Below are 12,213 nucleotides of genomic sequence, written 5' to 3'. Positions count from 1 at the left end.
ATGATTCACGAGTCAGTAAAGTGATTCTCGAGTATTGAACGATTCGTTCATGATTCGCGCATCACTAGTGTGTGTGTGCGTGCGTGTGTGTGTGTGTGTGGGTGGGTGTGTGTGTGTGTGTGTGTGTGTGTGAGAAACAAGACCGTCTGCCTCGGCAATTATCTTTTACAGTTTGTTTTTCTGTCTGTTGTAAAAGGGACTCTCAAAAAAGAAAAGTCTTTCCCACACAATAGCGCATCTGAGGGTGTTTTAATTGTTTAAGTAAGTATCCTAAGTATTCACTAAGGGATATTTATTTATTTTTACACGTACGAGGTGGGCAGTCTGTAGGTTACAAGCAGATAGAAAGTTCTTCTTTTTCATTACAAGCGATGGTGTAGCCTGCCTCCACCCCGCTCTATAAAAATGCAATTTGTTGCTAGGCTGATAATCTTAAAGGTTTGTCATTGCGTCTGTAATAAAAGAAAAGAAAATACTATTGAAAGAAATGGTTCTCTACAGCCAATAGGAAGTCACTCTTTTTTTCCCATTACAAGCGCTGGTGTAGCTTACCTCCACCGGCACTATATATGTGTATATATGTGTGTATATATATATATATATATGTAATCCGTTACTAGTCGTATAATCTTAAAGTTTTTTATTTTATTGTGCCTGTAATATAAGAAAGTAAAATTACATCCGCTATTGAAAAAAGAAATAGTTCTTTACTGAGAAAATTGTCATAATATTTAAACATTCAAACTATGAGTTTGTCTGTGGAAAACTAACTGCCACTCTGTCTCTCTATACAGCACTGACTCAACAGAAATCTGATGCGTCACCCCCATTTCTCAGGAACCCCTCCCTCTCTGATCCCCAGATCTCTTCCCCGTCCAAGTACAGAGGAACGCAGGGCTGCAGAATGAAAGGATCCATCTTGTGTCTGTGCATAGAAAAGTGTGCGCCGCCCTCTCTGTTTTTATTCTCCTCCCTCCACAGACCCCCCTCTAAAAACTTTTTTTTTTTTTTTTTTCCAACAACAGGTGTCGCAACAGGTGGCGCGATTATGGATCATATTACACACTTCCGGAGTTCCCCCCTCCCCTCTCCGGATGCAATTCGTCACGCTTAGGGATCAAATTACACACTTCCGGTGGGGGAGGGGAGGGGTCAAAAGGTCAAGGCTAGGGTCATCAATCAAATTTTGACACAAGCTGTATGGGATTAGTTTTTGAGGTGACACTGATATCTCACTGGATTCTGACTCTAGGCCATCTCCACTCTTCACCCTGTCATCCACAGCCAAATTTACTGTACGGTTTTCCTGAAAATTGATAGTAAACTTTGCACAATTTACTCTACTGTACTCTATATATTCCTATCTTTGACCTCAGATTACAGGAAAACTGTAAGAGGTGACGCAGATGTCTCATTGGATTCTGACTGTGGGTGACCCCCACTCTTCACCCTGTGATCCACAGCCAAATTTACTGTATGGTTTTCCTGAAAATTGATAGTAAACTTTGCACAATTTACTCTACTGTACTCTATATATTCCCATCTTTTTACTCATATTACAGGAAAACTGTAAGAGGTGACGCAGATATCTCACTGGATTCTGACTGTGGGTGACCCCCACTCTTCACCCTGTGATCCACAGCCAAATTTACTGTACGGTTTTCCTGAAAATTGATAGTAAACTTTGCACAATGTACTCTACTGTACTCTATATATTCCTATCTTTGACCTCAGATTACAGGAAAACTGTAAGAGGTGACGCAGATATCTCACTGGATTCTGACTGTGGGTGACCCCCACTCTTCACCCTGTCATCCACAGCCAAATTTACTGTACGGTTTTTGAGAAAATTGATAGTAAACTTTGCACTATTTACTGTACTGTACTCTATATATTCAAATCTTTGACCTCAGATTACAGGAAAACTGTAAGAGGTGACGCAGATATTTCACCGGATTCTGACTCTGGGTGACCCCCACTCTTCACCCTGTCATCCACAGACAAGCTTACTGTACGGTTTTTGAGAAAATTGATAGTAAACTTTGCACAATGTACTCTACTGTACTCTATATATTCCCATCTTTGACCTCAAATTACAGGAAAACTATAAGAGGTGACACTGATATCTCACTGGATTCTGACTCTAGGCCATCTCCACTCTTCACCCTGTCATCCACAGCCAAATTTACTGTACTGTTTTCCTGAAAATTGATAGTAAACTTTGCACAATGTACTCTACTGTACTCTATATATTCCCATCTTTCACCTCAGATTACAGGAAAACTATAAGAGGTGACACTGATATCTCACTGGATTCTGACTCTAGGCCATCTCCACTCTTCACCCTGTCATCCACAGCCAAATTTACTGTACGGTTTTCCTGAAAATTGATAGTAAACTTTACCCAAATTACTGTACTGTACTCTATATATTCCCATCTTTGACCTCAGATTACAGGAAAACTGTAAGAGGTGACACAGATATCTCACTGGATTCTGACTGTGGGTGACCCCCACTCTTCACCCTGTCATATACAGACAAATTTACTGTACGGTTTTTCTGAAAATTGATAGTAAACATTGCACAATTTACTCTACTGTACTCTATATATTCCAATCTTTCACCTCAGATTGCAGGAAAACTGTAAGAGGTGACGCAGATATTTCACTGGATTCTGACTCTGGGTGACCCCCACTCTTCACCCTGTGATCCACACACAAATTTACTGTACGGTTTTCCTGAAAATTGATAGTAAACTTTGCACAATGTACTCTACTGTACTCTATATATTCCCATCTTTCACCTCAGATTACAGGAAAACTATAAGAGGTGACACTGATATCTCACTGGATTCTGACTCTAGGCCATCTCCACTCTTCACCCTGTCATCCACAGCCAAATTTACTGTACGGTTTTCCTGAAAATTGATAGTAAACTTTACCCAAATTACTGTACTGTACTCTATATATTCCCATCTTTGACCTCAGATTACAGGAAAACTGTAAGAGGTGACACAGATATCTCACTGGATTCTGACTGTGGGTGACCCCCACTCTTCACCCTGTCATATACAGACAAATTTACTGTACGGTTTTCCTGAAAATTGATAGTAAACATTGCACAATTTACTCTACTGTACTCTATATATTCCAATCTTTCACCTCAGATTGCAGGAAAACTGTAAGAGGTGACGCAGATATTTCACTGGATTCTGACTCTGGGTGACCCCCACTCTTCACCCTGTGATCCACACACAAATTTACTGTACGGTTTTCCTGAAAATTGATAGTAAACTTTGCACAATTTACTCTACTGTACTCTATATATTCCCAACTTTCACCTCAGATTACAGGAAAACCATAAGAGGTGACACTGATATCTCACTGGATTTTGACTCTAGGCCATCTCCACTCTTCACCCTGTGATCCACAGCCAAATTTACTGTACGGTTTTCCAGTAAATCAATAGTGAACTTTACCCAAATTACTGTACTGTTTTCTGATTAAATTAAATCCTAATCTATTACTGAACAAAATGAGTTCATTCAAGTATTTGCTTAACTACAAGAAATTTCTTTCCACACAAAATTTAAATTTTCAAAAGATCATTCACACACCACCTCAAGTAGCAACTTTAGTTTTAGACATTATTTATTCAGCGCTTAATCACAACAATAGTCACCTCAAGGCACTTTACATAATAAGTTAAACCTTACAATAATACATACAGAGAAACACCCAACAATCATATGACCCCCTATGAGCAATCACTTTGGCGACAGTGGGAAGGAAAAACTCCCTTCTAACAGGAAGAAACCTCCAGCAGAACCAGGCTCAGGGAGGGGCGGCCATCTGCTGTGACCGGTCGGGGTGAGAAATTACATTTCTCATATTACAGATTTCTCAGATTACTATTATACAGTTTTGATATATTGTTATTCATTATCTGTCATCACACAAATCAACCCAAAAAATCAAAAAGGAAATACTTAAAATACGTGCTCAAAGCAAGAATGTTATACATATTGTGTTTTACACATGTGTTCCTCAAAACACCAATAATAACTATAAGCAGATTATTCTAGTAGCTTTCACTGCATGTGGAATTAGGTTACACAAAGCACACACTTCCACTCTGTCTTCTGAGCGCTGCTGAGCTGTTCATTTGTCATGTCCAGGTATTCAGAATGGAACCAGCAGTTGCAGTTATCACACTGAATCTGTAAACAAATAACATATGAGTTTTCATAAACACATGAAGTAAATAATTCTATGATTTCATAATTTACAATCCTTAACAACACAGAGTCAAGTACTTTGTTGTAGATAACATAAAACTATTTTTTAAAAACACTATACCCAGTCAGTGATGGAGGGTCCTGGATTGGGTGGTTTCGCTGTTGCACACATGGCACAGTTGGTGTCACTGTCAAATACTAAAACATAAAATATATATATATATGTTAGTGTCCATCGGTTTGACACAAACAAATATGTCCATTTGAAAAAGATATTACACACCTGAGGCCTCAAGTATTGTCTGTGCAAATGTCCTTCGTGCCTGGGCCATCTCTTTTTTTGTCGTCAAAAATGTCATTTCTGGTTTATTTGGGAATGCTTCCATTACTGCTTTGGCCATCTGAAATGAAAACAAAAAATAAAATTTAATTGAAAACATCTGCAAATGTTACACTTCCTATTTAAACAGTTTAACCTTTTGAGATTATTTTTAACTTATCTTCTTATCTAATTTTACAGAACAATATTATTGCTTTAATGTGGTACCATACCATGATGACCATTACTCCGCAGCTAGAACCATCCCGTTGAAATGGATGTGTCAGTACTCCTCCTCGAAGTCTCACATTCACCCAGTCTGTTTTGTTGTAGCATGTCCTTCTCATTTTGAAGTATTCACTGTGTGAACATAATGTACATGACATTTATATAGAAATGAAAGATAAAAGTCACACAGAAAAAGAACATTCTGTACTTTTTCATAAATCACATAGACACATATAATACATATCAATGTGTTTTTAATTGCGTGTCAGAAAGCCCTGTGCTCTAGATTATGTTACATGAAGTATCAAAAATAATAATATGTTCTTTTAAATCTACAAATGTTAACTGTGTCAAATGTCTCACTGCTTAAACACTGTCAGGGTATTTTTATTATTTAAAATTACATATGTGTGTAATTTTGAAGTAATTTTTTTTAATTCTTTAAAGAACTGATAACCGTGGATTTTATTACACTTTCATCTACAACCATATGTTCACCTATAGAAAAAGACATCCTCTGTCCTCCTGTCACTTTTCTAATGGCATTACAGAGTACCTAATATTTTATGTTATTATTATATACATGTAATAATGCATAATTACCGGAATCTTTTGGCTGCACGGTCAGACTCTTCCTGCTCCAAAGAGTTTCTTGAAGGATCGACCAAATACAGACAGCTGTCATCTGCATTTATGTACTGCGATAGATATATAAATTTAAAAAGTACATAAATTATGAAGAATGTTTTATTGAAACAAACTTTTTTTTCACAGAAATGCTGCTTATACTAACCAGAAACTTCCAGTGTACATTTCCAATGTTCACAAAGGATAAAATGGCTCGGTAGTTGTCAAAGTTCACCTGTGACATATTAGGAACTAGAAAAAGTTTGCATTTCCTGCGAAAATGCTGTGTGGATGCCGGAACGCTGAAGCTGTCTGCTGAAAATGACTGAAAAAGATGAAAAGCTGCAAAAAATTGTATGGCATTAAAGAAACTGAAAATTCTGCTGAAAAGAAGTGAAGAAGCAGAACTTTTTTGCTGAAAAGTGGTGAAAAGCCAAAAATTCTACTGAAAGGGGTAAAGACAGAGAAATTGCTGCTGAAAAGTGGTGAAAAAAAAAAAGTTGCCATGAGTAGGTTTCGAACCTGGCCCTCCTAGTTTCTAAGCACCTACTCATCTCACTAAGCCAAAGTCACTCTCACTCTCATTCTCACAAAGAAGAGGTGGAGAGACGGACAAGTCTGCTGAAATGAGCAGAAGCTGCTGAGAATTGTGCTGATAAGAGGAGAAAAGGCTGAAAATTTTGCAGAAAAGAGGTGAATCAGCAGAATTTCTGCTGAAAAGAGGTTTTTGCTGAAAACAGCTGAAAAAGCTGGGATTTGTGCTGAAAAGTGCTGAAAAAACTGAAAGTTCTGCTGAAAAGGGGTGAAAAAGCTGAAATTTGTGTTGAAAAGAGTTTAAAAAAAGTTTAACTGTTAACTGAAAGAAATGTTGCAATAAGCGGGATTTGAACCTGGGCCTCCAAGTCTGAGAACGGCTGCTTATCTCACTGAGCTAAAACACAGCTCAAACCGGCAAGGAAAACTAGTGACCAGACTGATAGTGTGGCAGAAATGGGCAAAAAATATTGCATAAAAAATTCAATATCTCAAAAAGTATAGAAGTTATGAGCACCAAAAGTCATAGCAGGAAAGAGCATAAAGAGCAGAATTTTTTAAGATTTGAACGGTGAAAATAGCACAAAAACTGAGGGAGTAGTTAAGTGCCGAAAAACGTACGGAAGCAACTAGTAAACAGTGGAATAAAGAACTAGAAAAACTAGAAAAATTTGCATTTCCTGCGAAAATGCTGTGTGGATGCCTTAACGCTGAAGCTGTCTGCTGAAAAGCTGAAAAAGATGAAAAGTTGCAAAAAGTTGTATGGTGGTGAAAAAAAAATGGTGGTGAAAAAAAAATGTCACCCTGAGCAGGATTCAAACCTGGCCCTCCTGGGCGCAAGGCAGCTACTAATCTCACTGTGCCAAATTCACTCTCACAAGGTAAGAGATGGAGAGACTGACAATTATGGTGAAATGAGCAGAAGCTGCTGAGAATTGTGCTGATAAGAGGTGAAAAGGCTGAAAATTTTGCAGAAAAGAGGTGACTCAGTAGAATTTCTGCAGAAAAGAGGGAAAGAAGCAGAACGTTGCATTGAAAAGAGGTGAATGAGCAGAATTTCTGCTGAAAAGAGGCAGAAGGTTCTGTGTGTAGAAAAAGAAACACTGTTGAACCATGTGTGAAATAAATAAAGAAATGAAATGAAAGAACAACCTGGTTCTGCTCAAATTCACCAATCAGAGGTACTGCCTCAGTCTGCTTCATCAGGCTGTTTACTTGTATGTATTTCTGCCATGTGGTGTTGACAAGAATCTGAGGTCCATATTAGAAAAGCTGCTAAAATCATAAAACTTTGCAGAATTGTAATAAATTAGCAATATAAATTACAAGTCTGTGATAGTGTATAAATTTGTAGTGAAAAAAAAAAAACGTGGACCAAGGTGGGATTGAACCCACGACCTTTGGGCTGCAGAGCCGTGTCATTACTGATTGCGCCACCTGGAAAGGGGCGGCGGTCTGAAAGACAGATACTTGGGCAGTCAGAAAATACATCGCGGTGAGAGGCGAAAAACGCCGTTTTTTGGAGTTACAAAACGTCGTGTAACTCAAAAACTAGGAGGGCTAGCAGCATAATTCTTGTACTGGGTGAATCAGCGGACTTTGGTGTATTTTGACTGCGATTTTCATAGCTCGTTCTACCTCCGCCGCGGAGATATGACGAGAGAAGAAACGGCTTCATTTCCAGAGTTTGAAGACTGAGAGAAGGACAGATTTCCACCCTCAAACAAACGTAATTCATTGCTCAACGGTAAGATAATTGTAAAACTGCTTCCACTGTGAGTGTCAGCAGTGTCTGAAGATATATTGGCACAAGCCTCATGTCCTAACTTTGCTTTGTTAAAGAGATATGGCGATTTGAAAATGCCTCCCGTTACAGAATTTCAGCTCTGAATTTCAAAACCTCCCCATAGACTTTGAATGGGGAGTTGTCAGACCTTGTGTCACTCCGAGGCACATTGCGAAAAAACGGAAAATCTCACGATAAAGATAGTGACATTGTCTGAAAGCCAGCAAAAATACCTACGTTTTGATGTATAATTTGTGGGGTTGAGTGGAAATTGAGTGAGTAGCAAGAAGTTGTTTAGACATGAAGAGAAAATTCAGAACGGACCAGCACTCACTCTGACTTAATTGCATAGCAACCATAGCAACGCATGTATTTTCTGAAAAATCAAAATTTTGCAACTGAAAACTTAAAGAGGTATAAAATTAAAACGGTAGAAGATCTGAAAAAGCTGAATCAGACAGGAATAGCCCAATAATCTGAGAACATTTTAAAGTTTGAATGGAGTTTCTAGGTGAAAGTATGACAAAGTAGTTAAGTTTCAAAAACAAGCAAGTTTTAGAAGAATTGTGGAAGTTTTCCATTCATTTCAATGGGACAAATTAAAGGAAAAAGTGTAATATTTTAAAAGTATAACAGTAATAAACACCAAAAGTCATTGCCGGAAAGAGCAGAAAGAGCAGAACAGTATAGAGTTTGAACTGAGAAAATCGGCTGAAAACTGAGGAAGTAGTTAAGTGCCAAAAAGTGTACGGAAGCAACTAGAGGAATAACTAGAAAAACTAGAAAAATTTGCATTTCCTGCGAAAATGCAGTGTGGATGCTGTAATGCTCAAGCTGTCTGCTGAAACTAGCAGAAAAAGCTGAAAAGTTGCAGAATTTGTAAAAGCTTTGCAGAAGCAAATGAACTTTGCTAAAATGTAGTAACTTAGCAGAACTGTAATATCTTAGAGGAAACATAATACTTGGCAGAAATACAATAGCATAGCAGAACTTAGCAGAAATATTGTAACTTACCAGAAACACGATAACTTGTCAAAAATACAAGAATTTAGGAGAAATAGTATAAGATAACAGAAAGAATATATTTAGCCAAACATTCTTAAACTTAACAAAAATACTATGATTTAGCAGAAATACTATGATTGAGCAGAAGTACTAAGATGTAGTAAAAGTACTTTGATTTAACAGAAATACAATTATGGAGGAGTAATACTTTAAAATGGGAGAAATATTGATACACACACACACATACACAGAGCCTAAAGGGAACAGTATTTGTGCCATGGAGTGTTAACAAGAATTTGAGGTCCATATTAGAAAAGCTGCTAAAATCATAAATGTTTGCAGAATTGGGAAAGAGAGCGAGCGCCTGGAAAACAGGGTGATGAGCAGTCAGAATTAGATTGCGGTGAGAGGCTTAAAACGCAGTTTTTGGAGTTATAAAACGTCGTGTAACTCAAAAACTAGTTGGACTAGAAGCATAATTCTTGTACTGGGTGAATCAGCGGACTTTGGTGTACTTTGACTGTGATTTGCATTGCTCTTTGTACATCTGTCGCTGAGATATGACGAGAGAAGAAAGGGCAGACCCTCAGATAAGATTGGCTGGGTGAGAAGCCGTGCAGGCCCTGATATGTAAATTTGAATGCCTCAGTCCTCACAGAGGATTGGCTGCCTGGGGACCTGGCAGAAATATATAGAAATACTATGATTAAGCATAAATACTACATTTAGCAGAAATACTATATTAAGCACAAATCCTATAATAAGCAGAAATACTATATCAAGCAATATAAATATCCTATAAAAATCCTATAAAAAGCAAAAATACTGTACTATGATTTGGTAGAAAAACTATAATTAATCAGAAATACTAAATTTAGCAAAAATCTTATAAGACAGCAGAAATGCTATGATTTAGCATAATAGTAATAACTTAAACAGAAAAATTGGAAAAGCAAAATGGACAGCTGAAAAAATGCTGAACATGCTAAGGGTCCTTCAAATATACTTGTTAAATGAAAAAAAATCGATAAAAAAATGTATAACAGCCACACACACTCACACACACACACACAGGATCCAATTCAGTCAACCAGTCTAAATATATTGAATTTGAATCTTACAATGAGATCATCCCATAAAAAGGCATTCTCTCTCTCTCTCTCTCTCTCCCTCTCTCTCTGTCACACACACACACACACACACACAAGATCCAATTCAGTCAACCAGTCTAAATATATTGAATTTGAATCTTAGAATGAGATCATCCCATAAAGAGGCTTTTCTCTCTCAATCTCTCTCTCTCTCTCTCTCACACACACACACACACACACACACACACACACACACACACACAAGATCCAATTCAGTCAACCAGTCTAAATATATTGAATTTGAATCTTACAATGAGATCATCCCATAAAAAGGCTTTCTCTCTCTCTCTCTCTCTCCCTCTCTCTCTCTGTCACACACACACACACACACACACACACACACACACACACACACACACACACACACACACACACACACACAGTTTCACAGTCACACAGCTTGAAGAATCAACCAATCATCAGCAGCTGCCAAACAGCCTGGGACTGAATTTGAATCCACCAATTTGCACTTTTTCCCGCCAAAACAGGTGCACGCAGCACAGAGAGACACAGGACTTTTGCAGTCTATTTCTCATAATGACGACTCCCTCAAACAAATGACCATAATTTCCTAACCATAGGGGCTAGAACGGTCATTCTTACACCGTTTTGTTCAGAAGAGATGGGGAATCTTAAAGTGTTGACACTTTATCATTAAAATATGAATTATTGAAGATATTTGACTTCTAATGCACCATAACTGAGTAGAGGCAAGCGAAAACTGCCTTGGCTTGCCCTCAAACAACGCTTTCTAACTCTAAATCTATATGGAGTATCGATATCATTCTTTCACCGTAAGAGACAGCAGGCTTTGGTGAACAGTCATGGAAATTTTCAGGTCTGTGTGGAAATCCATCAAAAAAAGATATGACGAGAGAAAAAAGTGCCTCATTTCCAGAGTTTGAAATCTGAAGAAATCTGAGCGAGGGATGAATTTCCTACCCTCAAACAAACCCAATTCATGGCCAAATGGTAATAGGTGAGAAAGAAATTCTTGAATTGTGAGCGTCAGGAGTGTCTGAAGATATATTGGCACAAGCCTCATGTCTTAACTTCGCTGCCTTAAGGAGATATGACGATTTGAAAATGCCTCTCATTAGAGAAATCCAGCGGTGATTTTGAACAAGCTCTCCATTGACTTTCTATGCAGAGTTTCCAGACTTTGTGTTGGTCTGAGGAGATTTGCCAAAATTCTATTATACAGAAATACTGTAATCAGCACATATACTGTAACATGACAGAAATTCCTCCACTTAGTAGTAATACTATAACATAACACAAATATTATGATTTGGCACAAAAACCATGATTTGGCAAAATACTATGATTGAGCAGAAGTACTAAGATGTAGTAAAAGTACTTTGATTTAACAGAAATACAATTATAGAGGAGTAATACTTTAAAATGGGAGAAAATATTGATACACACACACATACACAGAGCCTAAAGGGAACAGTATTTGTGCCATGGAGTGTTAATAAGAATCTGAGGTCAATATTAGAAAAGCTGCTAAAATCATAAAAGTTTGCAGAATTGTAATAAATGATGAATATGAATTAGTGGTCTGTGATAGTGTATTAATTTGTAGGAAAAAAACATGTTGACCAAGGTGGAATTGAACCCACGACCTTTGGGTTGCAGACCTGTGTCATTACAAACTGTGCCACTGGGAAAGAGAACAAACACCTGGAAAACAGGGTGATGAGCAGTCAGAATTAGATCGCGGTGAGAGGCAAAGAGTGCTGTTTTTTGGAGTTACAAAATGTCATGTAACTCAAAAACTAGGTGGACTAGAAGCATAATTCTTGTACTGGGTGAATCAGCGGACTTTGGTGTACTTTGACTGTGATTTGCATTGCTCTTTGTACATCTGTCGCTGAGATATGACGAGAGAAGAAAGGGCAGACCTCAGATATGATTGGCTGGCTGGGAAGCCGTGCAGGCCCTGATACAAAAATTTGAATGTCTCAGTCCTCACAGAGGACCTGGCAAAATATATAGAAATAGTATGATTAAGCATAAATACTACATTTAGCAGAAATACTGTATTAAGCACAAATCCTATAAAAGCAAAAATACTATATTAAGCCCAAATCCTATAAAAGCAGAAATACTATATTAAGCAATATAAATATCCTATAAAAATCCTATGAAAAGCAAAAATACTGTACTATGATTTGGTAGAAAAACTATAATTAATCAGAAATACTATATTTGGCAGAAATACTATATTTAGCACAAATCTTATAAAATAGCAGAAATAGTATGATTTAGCACAATAGTAATAACTTAAACAGAAAAATTGGAAAAGCAAAATGGACAGCTG

General features: G+C 37.5%; 1 protein-coding gene across 1 annotated transcript; it reads right to left on the bottom strand.

Moving 5' to 3' along the window:
• Positions 1 to 3,740: 3,740 nt before the first annotated feature.
• LOC120443405 lies at positions 3,741 to 5,668 on the bottom strand. Its single transcript, XM_039622058.1, has 6 exons — positions 5,578 to 5,668; positions 5,388 to 5,482; positions 4,790 to 4,916; positions 4,521 to 4,638; positions 4,359 to 4,435; positions 3,741 to 4,219 (listed from the first exon to the last, which is right to left on the bottom strand). Exons 1-6 carry the CDS (start codon positions 5,653 to 5,655, stop codon positions 4,106 to 4,108), a joined length of 609 nt encoding a protein of 202 aa, XP_039477992.1. The 5' UTR covers positions 5,656 to 5,668; the 3' UTR covers positions 3,741 to 4,105.
• Positions 5,669 to 12,213: the final 6,545 nt, after the last annotated feature.

Source organism: Oreochromis aureus, linkage group 13, assembly GCF_013358895.1.
Source record: "Oreochromis aureus strain Israel breed Guangdong linkage group 13, ZZ_aureus, whole genome shotgun sequence".
NCBI lineage: Eukaryota > Metazoa > Chordata > Actinopteri > Cichliformes > Cichlidae > Oreochromis > Oreochromis aureus.
The sequence above is the reverse complement of the archived record's forward strand: the minus strand, read 5'-3'. Positions and strand labels throughout refer to the sequence as shown.